At 33.2% G+C, this 19,706-nt stretch overlaps 1 protein-coding gene across 3 annotated transcripts in view; it reads right to left on the reverse strand.

The window, feature by feature from the left end:
* LOC123012934 (protein muscleblind-like) overlaps positions 1-19,706 on the reverse strand; it is a 108,859-nt gene that overhangs the window by 30,962 nt on the left and 58,191 nt on the right. For 2 of the 3 annotated variants that reach the window (XM_044411175.1, XM_044411177.1), the window contains exons 3-4: positions 5,541-5,687; positions 5,025-5,315 (exon numbers count right to left, since the gene is read on the reverse strand). The exons of the other annotated variant lie outside the window; for it this stretch is intronic. In XM_044411175.1, the coding sequence (XP_044267110.1) occupies positions 5,172-5,315; positions 5,541-5,687 (291 nt within the window). In that variant the 3' untranslated portion in view covers positions 5,025-5,171. Of the gene's footprint in view, positions 1-5,024; positions 5,316-5,540; positions 5,688-19,706 lie in introns of those variants that run through there. 3 annotated transcript variants of the gene reach the window in all.

Genomic DNA, 19,706 nt, shown 5'->3' on the forward strand with positions numbered 1-19,706 from the left:
GTTCCATGTGATTCCGTATGTTATGAATGATTATAAAAAAAATCCCCATCCAAATTGTGCCCGCTTTTAGGTGCTTAGAGACAAGTTAATAGTTTCAAAATAAAAAAAAAGTTTATTCATGAATCGTGAAATAACATACTCTAAAATTTTGCCAACAATTTCGAAACTACCCTGTATATTGTTATTAGTATTTTATCTGCAAACGTCAGAAAAATGACGCTTTTATGACTAAATGACCCAGGTAAAAGTTTAACCTTTCAGACATAGGGTAAAAACACTGTTTTTTCGCCTAACTCCCGTTCAGCAAAATAAACGTTCAGATTCGCCACATAAACTATCACTTTTAATCCTAATATCATAATATATTATTTGGGTATTGATGTACCGTGTCATGTCGTATTTAATAGACAAAAAAAAATAGGAATGCGATTTTAATAAGATACATTTTGCTTGTAATCGAAGAAGTAAAAAAGCGGAGGTCACAAGCCGCGGTATTTCAAGGAAAGTATATTCTCAAACATGAATGCAGATATCGTATCTTCAAAGCGACTAAAACAAACAGGCAACATTAAACCGTGTATAAACGTGGGTCACAGAGAGAACGAGAAAGAGAGGAACGCAGTTATTAGATTTTCAGGCAAACAGTTCATGAAACAGCTGCGAGACGACGCTTCTAATGGCACTGCGCTTCCTCATGGCAGCGTCGTGGCGCCTAACCTATCGATTGATACCGTTGATACGTCAGTTTCAAACCCAAGACCTGCTCCGTATTCGATTTTTACATAAAAGTAGTAGTAAAAGTAGTCTGTTAGGTTGTTAGTAAAAGGTTACTGTTGTACACCCGGGGAAAAAACTATTCACCAGTCTAACTTGGCGCTCACGCTGCGCTTTGTTGCAATAGTGTTTCAAACTAACTAGTTGAGGAGCAGGTATAATATATTTATTGAAAAACCCTTATTTAGGAAATTGGTATGGACTGGAGGACACACGTTTCTTGAAAACTGTGTTATGGAAAATTGCTTCAATGAATATGTCCCCGGATTGAGTTTACAAGAGAAATTTTTTTTATCTTTGATTATACGCCAAAACTGCAAAGGAAAAACATTTCTTGCAATATCTGAAACGAGCAAATCTGTAATTAAAACTTTATTATTCTAACTTAATAGAAAAAAAGTTCATTTTTCTCTTGATTTTGGACTTATTTTTTGTTAATTATTTTTCTCAGCGTTTTAAATCCCATCACATTGGCGGTTTTACTTTTTTAATAACGATGTGACTTTGCCAAATGAGTTTACGCAAGAATGATGAACATGAAAGCAATTGYTGTTTAATAATGATTAASCAARTTAAATAAATATTGCGACAAATTATTAATTAATCATCKCATGAAAATATTTTTAASAGTRATAATGGGGTGCGACCCCGTAATCTTCATGAATTGACAGATAATGTAAATAAAGTTTGGGGGCAAATAAGGCGAACAAATTTGTGTGAAATCTTAGTCAATTCCATGCCACGCAGATTGCAGGAATGCATTGACGCCGAAGACTACTACATTAATTATTAGAACATTGTATTTTTGTGATTTACATTTAATTTTATTAATAAATAACTAGTTTCTTTCGTTTTTTCTATTTATCTTTTTTTACCTTTAAACAAAGCAAAAAAACAGTGGTAAATTTAATTTTACAAGAAGAAAAAATTTTTTTTTTAATTTTATGCCAACACTGCTCTGCTTTACCTGAAAGGTAAATTATAAATTTGGTTATTATAATCATCACCTTTTTGATCCATTTTCGACTTGTCATTTTTTTTTCGACTTGTCATTTTACTTGACATTTTACAGACTACGTTTTTAGACTCGATTACAAATTATCTTGAGCGCTCGATATATAATATATAATAATATATATAATAATAATAATTTTTCTCTGTTTTTTAAATCTCATTACATTGGCGATTTAATTTTTTGACAACGATGTCACTTTGAAAATTAATTAATTAATTGAATAATAATTGTTTTTGTTAAAAATAACTTTGTATTTTTTTATCTTAAAGCTGTTTTTTAGAATTGCCATTTATTAAAATTATATTTTTCTTGAACATTTTTGTTATTTAACTTGCGTAAACTCATTTGGCAGTCACATTGTTATTAAAAAAGTAAAACCGTTAATGTGATGGGATTTAAAGCGCTGAGAAAAATAATTCAAAAAAAAAGTCCAAAATCAAGAGAAAAATGAACTTTTTTTCTATTAAGTTAGAATAATAAAGTTTTAATTACAGATTTGCTCGTTTCAGATATTGCAAGAAATGTTTTTCCTTTGCAGTTTTGGCGTATAATCAAAAAAAAAATCCTCTTGTAAACTCAATCCGGGGTTATACTCATTGAAGCAATTTTCCATAACACAGTTTTTAAGAAACGTGTCCTCCAGTCCAGACCAACTTCCTAAATAAGGGTTTTTCAACATATTATACCTGCTCCTCAACTAGTTAGTTTGAAACACTATTGCAACAAAGCGCAGCGTGAGCGCCAAGTTAGACTGGTGAATAGTTTTTTCCCCGGGTGTACAAGGTGATTCTTTTAGGGCCTATATTAGAAACTTTTTAACTTCTAATGCAGATAGAAATTTGAAATTTTGTATACAACCCAAATCAACCAGTCTGAGTTCAACTAAATTATTTTCAAAATGGCTGAACTTCCGGAACTACGAGAAATTGGCGCCAACTTTGAAATTTTAAATGGTAACCAATTATTTTTATTGCATTTTTGAATTCTCCTCTTCAAACTGAGTAAAATGTACCTAGTTATTAGTACTTATCTGTCATAGTTTTTGACATATGTCAATTTTTTGCTCAAAATTTTCATTTACAGAGGTTTATTAAAAACATCACAGCTCTTGAACCGTTTGCAATAAGTAAATAATTTTTCTTGCATTTGATAACCAAAGGTTCGAAGAGTTTCCTAAAATTTTCAAAATTGTCAACTGTCAAATTGCAAAGCTTATATGATTTTTTGAAAATGATATTTAAGAAACAGCTATAACTCAGTTTTTTCAAATAAAATGACCCCATTTTCTCAACGGCAATCGAAAGTACATCGATTTCTAGAAGGACTTTTATCAACATGTCCTATATCCAACTCTTACAGTTTCTGAAATAATCACGAAAAACGTGGTTTTGTTTTTTATTTTTATAGTAAATCACGTAGCCTTTGGAAAATGATCAAAACGAATTAAAGATTTATTAGTCTACACAACACCCATCCGGAATTACAAAGAATTGAGGCGGCATTTAATAATCTTCAACCAAATAAACTAATGGAAGCTACTCAAATCAGTTCACCATCGAGTTTTGGACTGTTTGAAAATGATATCGAACATCTGTATTAATTATAAGTATATCTTATTGTATTTTTCCAAAGCCTACGTGATTAACTATAAAAATAAATACATTAACATGTTTTTTGTGATTATTTCAAAAACTATAAGAGATAGATATAGGACATGTTGATAAAAGTCCTTCTACAAATTGATGTAGTTTTGATTGCCGTTGAGAAAATAGAGTCATTTCATTTGAAAAAACTGAGTTAAAGCTGTTTGTTAATGATCATTTTCAAAAAATCATACTAGCCTTGCAATTTGACAGTCAACAATTTTGAAAATTCTAGAAAACTTTTCGAACCTTTGGTTTTCGAATGCAACAAAAAATATTCACTTATCTCAAAGGGTTCAAGAGCTGTGATGTTTTGAATGAAACCCTGCAAGTGAAAATTTTGACCAAAAAATTGACATATGTCAAAAACTATGATAGTTAAGTATTAACAACTAGGTACATTTTACTTAGTTTAAAGAGGAGAATTCAAAAATGCAATAAAAATAAGTGTTTTTAACTTCTAATGCAGATAGAAATTTGAAATTTTGTACACAACCCAAATCGATCAGTCTAAGTTAAATTAAATTATTTTCAAAATGGCTGAACTTCCGGAACTACGAGAAATTGACGCCAACTTTGAAATTTTAAATGGTACCCACTTATTTTTATTGCATTTTTGAATTCTCCTCTTTAAACTAAGTAAAATGTACCTAGTTGTTAGTACTTATTTGTCATAGTTTTTGACATATGTCAATTTTTTGGTCAAAATTTTCACTTTCAGGGGTTCATTCAAAACATCACAGCTCTTGAACTCTTTGCGATAAGTGAATATTTTTTTCTGCATTCGATAACCAAAGGTTCGAAAAGTTTTCTAGAATTTTCAAAATTGTCGACTGACAAATTGCAAGACTAGTATGATTTTTTGAAAATGACCATTAACAAACAGCTATAACTCAGTTTTTTCAAATGAAATTACTTTATTTTCTCAACGGCAATCCAAGGTACATCAATTTGTAGAAGGACTATTATCAACATGTCCTATACCTATCTCTTACAATTTTTGAAATAATCACAAAAAACATGTTATTGTTTTTATTTTTATAGTTAATCACTTACGGGCCAATTTCAAGTTCTGAGATACGACCGTTGCAAATCATAGTCGCAGCGCAACGATGCGCGGGTGATTTGCACCCTCTCTGCGACCGCGAGATGCGACCGATTTCAAGTTAATAAATTGCTACGTCGCTACGTGGTAGCAAACTGCGTCCACGATGCAAAATTTTGCGCTGGTCACGTGACTTTCGAAACGTCAAATTTTGAATTGACTTTTCATTTGGTTTGTGTGGGTTTGTGCAATGGAAAATTAACTGTAAGTATTTTTAGTTATGAAAAATTTAATTAACTAATCAATTATGATAAAAATACTAATGAAAAAAACTAATTATCGCTGTTTTACAGAACGATTAAAAAATCCCGGACGAAAAATTTTACACCGGCAGAAATCGAAATTTTAATCGCCGAAATTTTGTTTGGACCATTAAAAGGGGTTTCACTAACACAATTTCATCGTGACAGGGCCTGGCACCAGGAATCAACACATTCTGCAAAGTTGGTTAGTATAAGAAGAAGAAAACATCATAAATTTCAATTTATAGCAATATTTATTAATACATTTTTTACTTATTATTACAAATATATTTTTCCACAATTTACAATATATTTAATGAGCCAAATTTATCCGCATTACACACTTCCACGATCCAATTCCTACAACAGATGAATTTGCAGCCAAAACTGCTTCATCTGGTGCTGCTCTTCCATTCCTTTCCCTGCCTTCGACAAGTCGTGCTTCGACACCACCTCGTGTATCGCCACCACTGCGGAGACTTCAGCCCTCCAAGTCCAGAGAAAAAAACGGCACACAAAAAAGTCTGCCACTTTGGCTGAAATAAAAAAGAAAATACCGAATTAGAAGCAAATGTACTTCTGGGGCAGCTGGTGGTGGAATTTCGAAGATTTAGAAACGAGGTGCATGAACTAATAAACCTCCGGAAACCAGAATTAGAAAGAGAAGAGGAGTTATTAATTAAAAAAATGTATTTTTTTAAATTGTTTGAAAATAAATGTTAAGAAATAGGAAAATTTTGAAATAACTTTGCTTAATTTACTTTTGATAAAATGATATCATTAGCCATGGTTCTTGTGGATAACCTGAGTCGCCCACAAGCCACCCCTTCGGGAAATTTTCTGCAGAATTCCATCTCGTACAGATGAGTTCCTCCAGATGAATGAATCGCAATTTGAACCAGGAAATGCTGTAAAAACATTATATTTCAAATTAGAACTTACCACCAGCTGTACATTGGTGAAAAAAATGACGATTTCGGTATTGCTCTGAAGTATCGGTGATAGGTTTTGTATTCATTCACATGGGTGTTGCACCCAGAACATTTGGAAAACCCCCAACATGTCGCCTCATTCCCAAAGCATAAAATGCTTGTTTTACAGCGGGATATTTTGCTGCCGTTGGAAAACGAATAAATTGGGGGGCTACCTCGACAAAAACTGTCCTCACTTCGTGGATGGTTTTCGACGTTGCACTTTGGGAAATGCGACTGCTGCTGCCTATCATCCACTAGTACATATGTTCCAGTGGCATAAAATTGCAGAGCCACATACAATTTGTGGGGGTCAAACGAGAATGATGCCCCTTTTTGGGGTTTTTCAACAAAGCCGGCGAAATGATCTCCACTACATAACTAAAAACGATTGTATCAAGACGAGTTTGTTGAAAAAGTAGCGTCTCCGGAATGTCGAGAATAGTATCACGGGTTGTTCTTCGTTACCACTATTTTCACTTTTACTCGAATTTTCAAGCAAATCGTTGGCGAAAGCTTGTGCGCGACCGCCATTTTTACTTAAAATTTGACAGGTCACATGGGGTCGCAAATCGCTGCACCTGCTAAAAAGGTGTCGCAGCGAGAGGTTGTAATATAGCGCGCAAAATTTAACTTGAAATTAGGAAACGACGGTCGCATCTTGACACTGCGTCGTTGCTATGTCAACTCCATGCTATGGTTTCTTAGATTAGTGAATTCAGTCTATCTATTTAATTTAGCGTCCAAACACCAGAGGCGCTCGCATCAAAATTTTAAAATTTTAGCGGTTGGTTGTGACACCTCTGATAGAAAAAAATAAATTTTGACGGTGACATCGTTCAAAGTGCTTATGTGTAGTTATGATTTTTAGATTTTTATTCAGTTATTGTGTACAGATGTGTGGCTGTGTATACAAGTAAAGGAAGTTTTACTAACAATTTGTGAATTTTGTTGATGAAAATATGGACATTGATGGGAAAAATATGAAGATTTGTTCCGGCCGACACCCTTTTGTGACAAGAACTCAACAACTCAGACTGTTTATGCTTCCTTCTCGAACATAATTGTTCTAATATAATCCATATAAGTATGAAACCACCTATGTTAACTAATTTGATTCAATATCTTTAATAAATCACTTTAAAAAAATAAACTTATATTTTCTTTGTTTAATCTCTAATAAGATGCCAGTAGCACTTATCTCCCTGTACTAAATACTCAATTAACATTATTTTTACCATTTCAAAAAGGCACATTTTGCTCTATAGTTCAGCGTCCAAACTACAGAGGCGCTGCTGAATACGAGTTCAAAAGGTTGTACATGAGTACGCCATCTATAGACCCTATATAAGTATTCATCTATGGTCAACTCAGATTTGCGCCGGTTGTAACTCAACTTGAAATTGGCCCATTAGGCTTTGGAAAAATACAATACAATCCTGGCCCCAATTCTTCGTAATTCCGGATGGGTGTTGTGTAGACTAATAAATCTTTAATACGTATTGATCATTTTCCAAAGCCTATGTGATTGACTATAAAAATAAAAAACAAAAACACGTTTTTCGTGATTATTTCAGAAACTGTAAGAGATGGGTATAGGACATGTTGATAAAAGTCCTTCTACAACTCGATGTACTTTCGATTGCCGTTGAGAAAATACGGTCCTTTTATTTGAAAAAACTGAGTTGTAGCTGTTTGTTAAATAGCATTTTCAAAAATTCATATAAGCTTTGCAATTTAACAGTTGACAATTTTGAAAACTTTAGGAAACTCTTCGAACATTTGGTTATCAAATGCAGGAAAAATTATTCACTTATCGCAAACGGTTTGAAGTGGAGAATTCAAAAATGCAATAAAAATAAGTGGGTACCATTTAAAATTTCAAAGTTGGCGCCAATTTCTCGTAGTTCCGGAAGTTCGGCCATTTTGAAAATAATTTAATTGAACTTAGACTGGTCGATTTGAGTTGTGTACAAAATTTCAAATTTCTATCTGCATTAGAAGTTAAAAAGTTTCTAATATAGGCCCTAAAAGAATCACCTTGTATACTTTAGTTTAACAGAACGGATAACTTGTTGCCGCTAAACACTGGAGTTTTAAAAAATACAAGACGACGAAAGTGCACCCCACTGGAACTAGAAAAAATGACCCTAAACACTGATAAACAAACCATTACAATTTTAAGGTTATAAAAGATGAGTCACATACCGGGTGTCCCAGGCAGGCTGGGATATAGGAAATTAACATGGGAAATTAGTTTTTATTTTTTCCGGCTGCAGGAGTAACAGAAATCAAAATCTGATTGATAGAACTTGTAGTAAGTACTCGAAAAGGGCTATTTTATCGACATTTTTGTCGATTCTCGTATTAACTCCATTTGGACGAAAACGACACTCAAAAAATCGAAATTTGAATTTGCCGCGTTAGCGATACAAAGAAACGGACTATCAAGTCATTGTTGCCAACAGAAAATTTGTAGCTAAAAGCCCTTGCAATGATTGTGTTTTCTGAATGTTTTTGGAAAATAAATGTTAATTTTCTAATGAAACACTTCAATAATTGAATAATTGAATGGAAATCCCTTTCAAGCCAAAGTAAAATTTGCTTACATTATTAGAATGATAAGTCATGTGAACGAATTGTGAAATGCTTTGTTGGCAACAATGACCTGATTAGTTGGTTTCTTACTAACACTAACCCGACAAATTCAAATTTAGATTTTTCGAGGGCCGTCTTCGCCCAAATGGAGTTAATTAGAGGATCAACAAAAATGTTGATAAGTAACCCTTTTCGAGCACTGTAAGGTCCACCATCATTTCTATTACTCCTGCAGCCGGAAAAAAATACAAACTAATTTCCTATTTTAATTTCCTATATCCACATTAAACATTAAATTTGACAGTGTCATCAATTCCACTTTTTTCCCCTTGAATTCGAAATGTACTCAAACGACAAAAAACTAACATAACCTTGATATATGGAGAATGCCACAAAAATGCTGTGGCTAAATCTGTATCGTCAAACATACACCGCAGGACGCAAAGCTATAGAAACTGTTTAAGCTATCGCAGATATCTATGTTTATAATTTTGAAAAATATCAAACTGTAGGTTTTTATTATACCGGGTGTCCCAGGCAGGCTTGGATATAGGAAAAAACATAGCAAAGCACTTGTTGCAGAAGGTTCTTCAAGCACTCATTTGTTCCTCAACTCGCCGCTTCGCGGCTCGTTTCCGAATTTCAAATTTGTGCTTGCAATTGCAACTTGTACTTTAATATACTATTATATTTTTTTCCGGCTGCAAGAGTAACAGAAATCAAAATCTGACTTATGGAGTTTGTAGTGCTTGAAGAGGGCTATCTTATCGATATTTTTGTCGATTCTCCAATTAACTCCATATGGGCAAAAATGACCGTCGAAAAATCTAAATTTGAATCTGCCGGGTTAGCCCTGCTAAGAAACGAACTTATCAAGTCATTGTTGCCAAAGGAGAATTTGTCACAATTTGACTTGCTAGTTCGTTTCTTGGTAAAGCTAACAAGGCAAATTCAAATTTCAATTTTTCAAGAACCGTTTTCGCCGAAATGGAGTTAATTGGAGAATCGACAAAAATGTCGATAAGATTGTCCTTTTCGAGCTCAAGCTCCATTAATCAGATTTTAATGTTTGTTACTCCTGCAGCCGGAAAAAAATAAAAACTAATTTCCCATGCCATGTTAATTTCCTATATCCAAACCTGCCTGAGACACCCGGTATGCGACTCAGCCTGTGTTAGTTTGTCAATTCTTTATGATACGGGTTAAGTAACCAACTTTTGCTAGTAAAAAGTTGCGTTTCATAATAAGCGTCTTTATGAAATTGAAATGCATACAGTTGTTCTTAGAGACACCAAGCAGAAAATAGTATATTATGATACGAGTTTTATAAGAAGCATTTTTTATAAGGCATTTTGTCGCACTTACTCCTTTATGACACTCCTCGCTGAGCTCGTCTTGTCCTAAAGCCGTACGTGCTACAAAATACCTTATAAACAAGATATTGTACAGTATTTTTTCTACTTTGCACTTTTTTTAAACAAAAAAAAAATAAATTTGCGTTATGTAGAGAATTTTGCGGCAGTTAACAAGATTGCGCGGTGGCTAGATAGCCATGAAATAAATTAATTTGAAACGTCATTATTGTATTCGTAAAAGTGAAATTCGAAGATGTCGGAGACGTTTTGCAATGGAAGCCTCTAGAAATACGGACCTTGGCGGCAAATACGATGAAAAATTTACTTCACGGGAAACGTCAAATAAAATGACAAGTCGTAAAGTAATACGGTAAAATAGGCTGAAATTAGTTGCCGACGTATAATAATACGAGTAGGGCCGTTCCTTTTTGAAGGTAAATTATATACAGGGTGATTCACGAGGAATAATGAGCCTGACCAAATTCTCGATGCAACCAACATTACAGTTGTCGCAAAATAACTTGCGAAAAGTAATGGTTGTTGCATCGAGAATTTTGTCAGGTTCATTATTCCTCGTGAATCACCTTGTATTTAGTTATTATAATCATCACCTTTTTTGGTCATGCCATTTTACCTTTTCGACTTGTCATTTTACTTGACATTTTACACACATACGTTTTCGGATCTAAGGATGATTCGATTACAAATTATCTTGATCGCTCGATACATTGAAAGCCGCACTGAAATCGTTAAGTCCACAACACACCCCAAGCTCTATTATTTGATTGTTTACCACCCCTTAATTGCAAAGTGTTTGCGTTATAACTAGAGATAAACCCCTTGATTCAAAATAACTTTATATGTAAGTATTACTTATGCATATTTATACAGTAGGTCCCTGGATTACGTTTGCAAGAGAAAGAAAAAATATCTTTGATGTTACGCCAAAACTACAAAGGAAAAACATTTTTTGAGTTAACTGAAACTAGCAAATCTGTAATTAAAACTTTATTATTCTAACTCAGTAGGAAGAAAAGTTAATTTTTCTCTTGATTTTGGACTTGAAATAAATTTTCTTTGCTTTTTAAATTCCATCACATTGGCGGTTTTATTTTTTTAACAATGATCTCACTTTGACAAATGAGTTGAAGAATGTTAAATAACAAAAATGTTTGTGAAGAACATAATTTTAATAAATGGCAACTCAAAGAAACAAAGTCATTTTTAACAAGAACAATGATTATTCAGTTAATAAACTAATTGTCAAAGTGACATATATTTCTCAAATAAATAAAACCGTCAATGTGATACGAAAATTATTAAATCCAAAACTTTTCTATTCACTGAATCAGATTGAATAATGAAGTTTTAATTACAGATTTGCTCGTTTCAGGTGAAGCAAAACATGTTTTTCCTTTGCAGTTTTGGCGTAAAATTAAAGATAATAGTAGATTATGTTATTAGGAGTAAAAGTGATTGTTTATGTGACGAAGCTGAACGTTCATTTTGCCGAACGGAGTCAGGCAAATGGATTCAGCTGAGCCACATAAACTCACTTTTACTCCAAATAACATATACTATTTTATCCGCAAACGATTCAGATGGAGAGAAAAGAGCAACACACCAATAATTAAGTAAATCACCTCAATAATCAGGACGCTTTGTAATAAAATCATAACAAACGTCACGCGTCAGTTTCGGAATTTGTGTTGAGATTTCGAAAGTACTGATTGATTTAACTTGTGAATAAATGGTGTAGTTTATAGTGCAAAATGTCGAATGCTGATAATCTACCTTGTACCTCTCCAGAAAATGCTGAAAAAGCGAAAGAGGCAACAGTGATAAATGCAAAAGTAAATGTCAAGTAAAAGTGAAAACGCCTAGGCGTAAAAACAGTGTTTTTACTCCATGTCTGAAAAGTAAAACTTTTACCTGTGTCATTTAGTCATAAAAGTGGTCACTTTTGTGACGTTTGCAGATAAAAATAGTTTTCCTCTTGTAAACCCAATCCGGGGACATACTGTAAACAGAGTGCTCAGTTTTCATTGTTACGAATTGTTATAGTATTTCTTGTTTACTACGTAAAAAACTTCACTACTATGAGAAAATTGTGAAATTGCCATTATTGTTTTTTCATCGCCACAGCAGCAGTCGATCGAATAAAAAAATGTAAATTTTAATTATAAATTTAATTTTAAACTTTAAATGAAGAATCTGTAGCATAAATTTAAACTGACTTTACTCAAAAACCGTAAATTGCATCGAAAAAACGCAGAAGACTTCTTTTCTACGATAAACTATAAAATTTAAGATTCTGTTACTAAAAGGTAACTTCAGCTGTACCAAATTTTGTAATTTTATCTACACGCTATTCCATAAATACGGACAATATTTGAACCTCAAAAATGACCTATAAAATGATCTTAATTTAAATAGTAACTCATGCCCTATTTCACCAACGATTTTGCAACTTTACACTCTGCGCTATGAACTTTGCGAAACACTTTAGCGTTCACAATAGTATATTTTGCTCACTTTGTACAATATACTTTGCAAAAATATTTTGTTTTACAAAAATCTGCAAAAATGATTTAAGATTGGTAAAACACATTAACTTTGCAGTTTGAAATTTATGCAAAGTCTCGTGCAAAGTGAAAAGCGCAAACTGCAAAGTTGTACAAAACTTTGATGGAACAGGGCCCTGCTTTTATAATAGTGACAAAAAAATTGTTTAAACACTGTATACGACTTGAAAAATATCAGTCATAGCCACGCCTTATCTAAAAACACCGTAAATGTACAGATCAAATATTTTTTTATTCACAATCATGTAATATGCCGATTACTAACCTTTTAAAGGTTGAGAAACACATCATTAAATCCCATGGACAGTAATATTATTTTATCCCTTGGATGGTAATATGCAGGTATGCGAACGTTAAGATTACAGAAATCCCGGAAACTTTTTCTTTCAAATTGTCAAGTTATGCAGAATATTTTACTAAATTAGTATTCAATTCATTACCCCTTGTGCTTTATCGTATCTCGAAGCTGTCGCCTTTCGATGGTATACATAGGCACTCGAGGTAATGCCATATTTACCACCTCGTTTGTAATGTACTATTGCATAACAACTACCTACATCAATACATCAACTTTGACAAAAAACAGATATGTTCTCGGAAAAGTCATTATTTAAACAAAATGTGATTTTGAATAAAGTAGTATACAAACCTGGTAGCTATACAGGATGATTCTTAAATAGACCGACAAAATTTTATCCCTAGTAGTATCAAATGAGTACATGCTGGACGAAATAGTAAAAAATTCTTTGTCTAACCGTTTTCTAAATAAAATTCATTATGGTATGTCGAGGTAAAGCGTACGCCACTGATATATTCGTAAATACGAGTAGTATTAGCACAGATAGTGGAATGGAAACCATGGTATTAATTTTATGAAAATTATCTTGATCATTGCAACACTTCATAAGCGCCGTAAGTGACATGGATCAAGGGAGTTCTACCCCTTTAAAAGACATAAACGTAAAAACCGTACAGAGCTGGGAAGCTGTGATAAAATTTTGTCGATCTGTTTAAGAACCACCCTGTATACAATCTCGAGGTTGCGCCTCTTGACTTGAACCCTCAGGGTAACATCTTTTCTATTTCGATTGTAATAAACCATTCTTTAGATACCAAAATCTAATGTAATTTAAAACTTTAGTAAATTCCTATAATTATCATAAAGTAGTTTTTATTTTTAGGTTATTATTCAACTAATTCTATCAAAATAAAGGCATAAGGAACACCAACATTTTAGACCCCTAATCATACGACAGGTATTTCATGGACCTTTCCTTTTAACCAAGACTGAAACAACGCTGCGCTGTGAAAATTATGCAGGAGTGCACTGATTCACCGGTTTGACCTTTCTAGACCGGTTCCTCGTCCTAGCAATGCCCCGGTGCACGGTGATTTCTTGCAAGGTTACGTACAAAACACCCGCAATACTTTTATGTCACTAGGCCAGACTTGTGATTAGACTAACTAAAGGATCACTAACGTTTCTAAAATCCCATCAACTGTTACTACAGATTAAAAAACCCATTGAATTATTTAATTAGCTTCTCACGCAAATCACACACAATGACCAAATAATGAATATGAGAAGATATGAATACAAAATCATTTGCAGCTGTACCAACTGTTGCTCTGCAGCGAACAACCCCGCTTCCGTTTGCGCATTATGACGTATGGCACTCGTTTATTTATAACGTGAATGGTAAAACACGGCGACTCGACGCGTAGCAGCAGGTGGTCCAGCACCAGTCGGATGAGGCAAGGGAATGTTTTAATATACTAATGTTCAGCTTAGAAAGTTGCTGTTTAACACTAATAAGTCAATATACAAAAATCAACAAAAACATTATTTCAAGATTTGTATACACATTGTATAGATTAGTTATACAGGGTTATTCAAAAATATGAAGCAATATTTGAACCTCAAAATTATCTAAAAAATTATGTTAATTTTAATAATAACTCGTGTCCTATCTCTACTGATAAGAAGTTTACAGACCTCGGAATGTGGGAATGAAAATTTGATTTTTTTGTAATAACTATGAAACCATTTGACGAAATATTATAAAATTTTGAACATTTCTTTGTGACAACATACCGTTTGAGCTGGTAGTCACAAAAACCGGATACATCTACTCAATTTCCGGTTCCAGTAGTTGCAGGTCTGTGTTTTTCCATTTTTTTGCTCTCCTGACACCAATGTTTTATTGTCCAAATCGAAAAAGTAATCAGTTTCGAATAAAAAAAAAAAACGAAGTACCCCTAAAATGAACCATTACAAATATATTTTAATTTAAACTGAGGACTGCACAACGCTGAAATCAAAAAGTAGGGATTTTGAATGAATGATATCCACGGCAACAAATGACCATGGTCTCACAAATCGCTGTCAGGTATCTATCAACTTTGACATTGGATAATCATTGGGTGATTAATCGAAAATATTTAATAAAAAACTTTACATCAGACTACAAACATAACCTATAATAAATCCAAATCGATTTGGTACCATTTAATTTGTAAAAATCTCGCAAAAATTTAGGTCCAATTATTATTACTTCCAATCGGTAGGTATTTAAATCTTTAAAACTGCACAATAACGTACCTGCAAGGAGGCAATTACTAACTTTCGAAGACAAAACGGCACCACAATATTTTTTGAATCACATTCACTTTACTATTTATTTGTACAATTTCGTAATAACAACTTTGTTACTCGTATTATTGACTCAATTATGTTTGTATTTTGTGTTATTTTCTTTTGAAAACATCAATATCAGTGAATAAGTCGATGTCTTCAGCCGGTGTAACATAACCTAGAAAAACTGTTTCGCCAGCAACGGACTTATTGTAGTATCAACAAGAAATTACTCCCTAAGATTTAGGGATATTTGTGAATAGGTTGCCATAAATTTGGTTAGGTTGGGTTCTGGTGAGAAACAAAAGATATCGTAACTAGTGCCAAAATTTAGGTTAAGTCAGCAGTCAGCCTTGTATGCATAATTTGATTGATAGTTGACAGAAGGTTGACAGAAAACATCACCCGACAACAACAAGGGGTAACCAACCTTAGGCATACAAAACTACTTCTGAAAACTCTAGTTACAAACAACATGAAAAACGTAATTTTCCTTAAAGTTCAAATCCTAGGTGGTAATTTCTTGTTGACAAATCTGTATTAATATACATTTTTTGCACGAGAAAACTTCTAAAATTCAAGGTATTTTTAGAATAGAGATTATACTCCCTTCTTGTTTCCATCTCTTCTACACTCTTAAAACTGTGCTTTTGTTTAAATTCTATTAGTCGACAACTGCTGTTAAGAATTGTTTTGTTTTGAATAAGACTTGGCATTTCTACTATTTGATACTGACAAGGTTTATGTCATGCTAATACCCACTTAATCCAGCAAAAAATGGTTTACGAGATTGTAATTGTCCGCCGGTGTACACCCCTCAAATAATTAGCAATAATTAAGGTCAACATTCTTTGTTATAGTTTGTGATTTGCATAGATAGATTAGGATTACGTCTACGCTTTCGTTGTTTGAAGGTTTCCAAAAATAATTAAATTATTGTATCCTTATTGTAGCTAGATTTGTACGCTATTTTCTTCAGTATCACATCTTGTTTAAACAGTAAACTATGTACCTATTTTTCTAATAAAAATGGATGCATAAACAGTTGCAAAGAAAAAAATCAGTTTTTGACATTCGAACCTACACGTAACGTTGGAAATCCTTTCCAAGAGTGAATTGACGTTTTTCTTAAAGTAGTATATTTTCAATGACTGTTATAAAATATAGTATATTATTCAACGAGTGAGAAAGTTAGCCATTTCCGCGAAGATGAAAATTACGATACCAGCCAAAGGCGAGTGGAGTAATTCATCTAAATGAACATGCCCAATTTTCACGAGTTTAATACTATACTTTTTCCAATGACATATAATAACTGTAATACATACACTGTGTCAATTTTAAAACTTGCAATCGGCAATTTCTCTCAACTGAAAAAGTTATTAATAATCACTCAAAACCGTTTTGGTGGTTCCTAGAGGGAATTAAAATTACATGATAAGTGACACACCTCCACCCACCCTTGAATATATTTAAAAAAATGAAAATTTAACGTCTTCGTTTTTGAATAATTGAAAAAATAACTTTACCAAATAGGCTGTTGTATGACATTTTTTAAAAGCGCTTGTTATGGGCTTTCCAACGATATATCGCAAGTAGGGTCGTGTCATTTAAAATTTTCAACTTAAGGTGGCTGTGGCTTGAAGGGTGGTGAAGGAGCGTCACTTACCATGCCATTTTGATTCCCCCTAAAAACTACCGAAAGGGTTTTGAGTGATTCTCAATAACTTTTTTAGTTCTAGAGATATTGGCAATTGCAAGTTTTAAAATTGACACCCTGTATTTCATTTTATATATTCTTTTTATTGTCAACATAAACATTAACAAATTTTTTTTTGTCTTTCTTCACAATTATCAATTTTCTAACTAAAAACGTATGAGGGTGTAGTGTAAGGACAAGAAAAGGATTGGTCTAGAGTTAATTGTTGCTTAATGCTGACAGTGTAATTAGTTTTAGACCAACCGATTATGTAAAATAGTTACTAAAGTAGTCATCATCGAAAACAGTAGCAATTATGTAGTGATAACTAAAGTACACCAATAAAACCCTAAAAATCGGACCTCTTCTTTCTGTTCGTCCTCTATGCCCATGACGAACATTAGAGGGAAGTACAAATTCTTTATTATTAGAAAAACAATATTATTGGTTGATTATTAATTACAAAATAGTCATATTCTGTAACACCGTGTGAGAATATTCTCACTCTAGTGTTAGAATGACCACAGATCTCGCCATGTTGACAGGAAAAGAATAGTCTGGAACTCGTTTAGACTGACATATTCCGCACAAGTGGAAAAGTTTGTCTCACGAGCCGAAGGCAAGAGACGTATTTCAATAAATTAATTCCTTGTAAACATTGACAACAATGGTGTACCTCTTCAAGCTAATGCCCAATGTGGGTAATTGATTGAATTACTGAAGTAGCAACATAATTTTATTATTACATTACTGCCAATAGGCGAACGGCAAGTGACAGTGGGTAAAGTGAAAAAAACCCACGTTGCTCCAAGCGAAGTGTCTTTCGGTTTACAGTAAATAAAAAATTATATTGCTAAATAAATTTTGGGTAAAACTCCAAAAAATAGATAGATAATACTTTTGTCATATTACTAAGTTTCCTATAAAAAGAAATACCATTAGCGTTAATTAATAAACGTATCTGAATTTAGTGTAAGTTAGTGTCGCTGTGACATGATTTTATAATCATAAAATGTTAAACATGGGAACGATTTTAGATGTCTTGAGCATATAAGACCTTTCTGGCATAGCCAAAAGTAAAATCAAAAATCTAACATATCAATTTTACGTTTTTCCTAATTATTTCAATTACTGACTTCGAAACGGTAAATCAAATTTATTTTAAATACACATTTAAACAATTAAAGATAATAATTTGCTTACGGCTGCCTAAGTCAGACGCAGAAGATCCGGCAGGTTTTCATATTGTTCAAATTTGATAATATATCTTAATTAGGAATATAGGAAATATGGCTGACAGTGACAAGTACTCTATGATACTGTCATCACCGTTCCTATTATAATATCAATGTTCCTACAAATGCTTCTGTTTCCTCGAATAAATCCCTCAACTAGAACGTGAAATTATAAGACTACAGGATGAGAATAATAAGAGCGAGGCGACGCAACGATAAAGTCTGACACGAAATGGACTCATTTACCCATGACATACAATAATTGAGCCACAACTCATCAATTAGGCGTCAAACAAACCGGCAGTAAACTATTTTTTTTATTGGTTTACTCGCATAATCGTAGTTACTAATTCTCAACAACAAACCAATATTCTGAAGCAAAGTAATTTCCGACAAAACCTCCTAATTCTATAAAAATCTCACATATTTCATAAGACAAATTCTTCCATTTTATAAACAAAAACCTTAACTGTGGCGTATTTAACCTCAAAATAGTATATTATAATATATTGCTAATAGGAAAAGTAAAGAATACATGCGACTTTATGACATCATCTCAGTATTTACGAGACTTTCCTATTTACTGAGGAGAAGAAGATGATAGCGTATGGCGTCATCTGTTGAAGCCTTACGCAAACTCTTAATAAAATAACCCATTTTTATTGACCTCTTTAAAGGTCACAGGTGCATCCTGCTAATGTCGGTACAAGCCCATCAAAAAATTGTTGCTGCCTTGTTTTCTAACTTGAAATAAATAATAATCAACTTTATATTACTCTCCTACGTGTCCGAATTCGCCCTTTACATTACATAGAGTCACCAAAAATACTAAAAATATACAGGTGTTTCAAGCCTCAGAGCCTCAGAGAAAAAAGCCAAGTAAGGTAAGATACGAGTACAAAAATTGTTAAGAAAATACAATCTAAAAAAAAAATTCGAAATTATGGGGGTTCACATTTTACACTTTCACCCTATTTATTTTTGTTGGAAAAATTGTTTTACATGTATTTTTGCTATTAGAATTAAAAACATAGAAGTTGTATCCTGAATTGTAACCATGTTTAAGGTTATTTGTGCCTTTTATCAGCAAGTTTTTCTACCTTTACTGAATAATTATAATCTATATATCGGGTGTCCCAGGCAGGCCTGGATCTAGGAAATTAACATGGAAAATTAGTTCTTATTTTTTTCCGGCTGCAGGAGTAACAAATCAAAATCTGATTGATGGAGCTTGTAGTGCTTGAAAAGGGCTATCATTAATATTTTTCTAGATTCTCCAATTAACTCCATTTGGGCGAAAACGACGCTCGAAAAATCGAAATTTGAATTTGACAGGTTAGCGTTACTAAGAAACCAACTATCAAGTCGTTGTTGCCAAGGGAGAATTTGTCAGAATTTGACTTGATAGTTCGTTTCTTGGTAACGCTAACCCGGCAAATTCAAATTTCGATTTTTCGAGAGACGTTTTCGCCCAAATGGAGTTAATTGGAAAATCGACAAAAATGTCGATAAGATAGCCCTTTTCGAGCACTACAAGGTTCATTAATCAGATTTTTATTTCTGTTACTCCTGTAGCCGGAAAAAAATAAAAACTTATTTCCCATGTTAATTTCCTATATCCAAACCTGCGTGGGACAGCCGGTATATAAAAGAGTTCCATAACTGACTGACAGACAACGCACAGCCTAAACCACACAAGCTAGAAATATGAGAGTTGGCAGATATGTTTCTTAGAAGGTGTAGAGGTCCGCTAAGAAAGGATTTTCAAAAAATCAACCTCAAAGGGGGTGAAATGGGGTGCAAACGTTTAAGATAGAAACAAAAAATTTGGAAGATATGTTCCTTAGCA

Source organism: Tribolium madens, unplaced genomic scaffold (assembly GCF_015345945.1).
Source record: "Tribolium madens isolate multiple individuals breed KSU strain unplaced genomic scaffold, Tmad_KSU_1.1 Scaffold_96;HRSCAF=242;Tcas5.2_LG5, whole genome shotgun sequence".
Classification (NCBI taxonomy): domain Eukaryota; kingdom Metazoa; phylum Arthropoda; class Insecta; order Coleoptera; family Tenebrionidae; genus Tribolium; species Tribolium madens.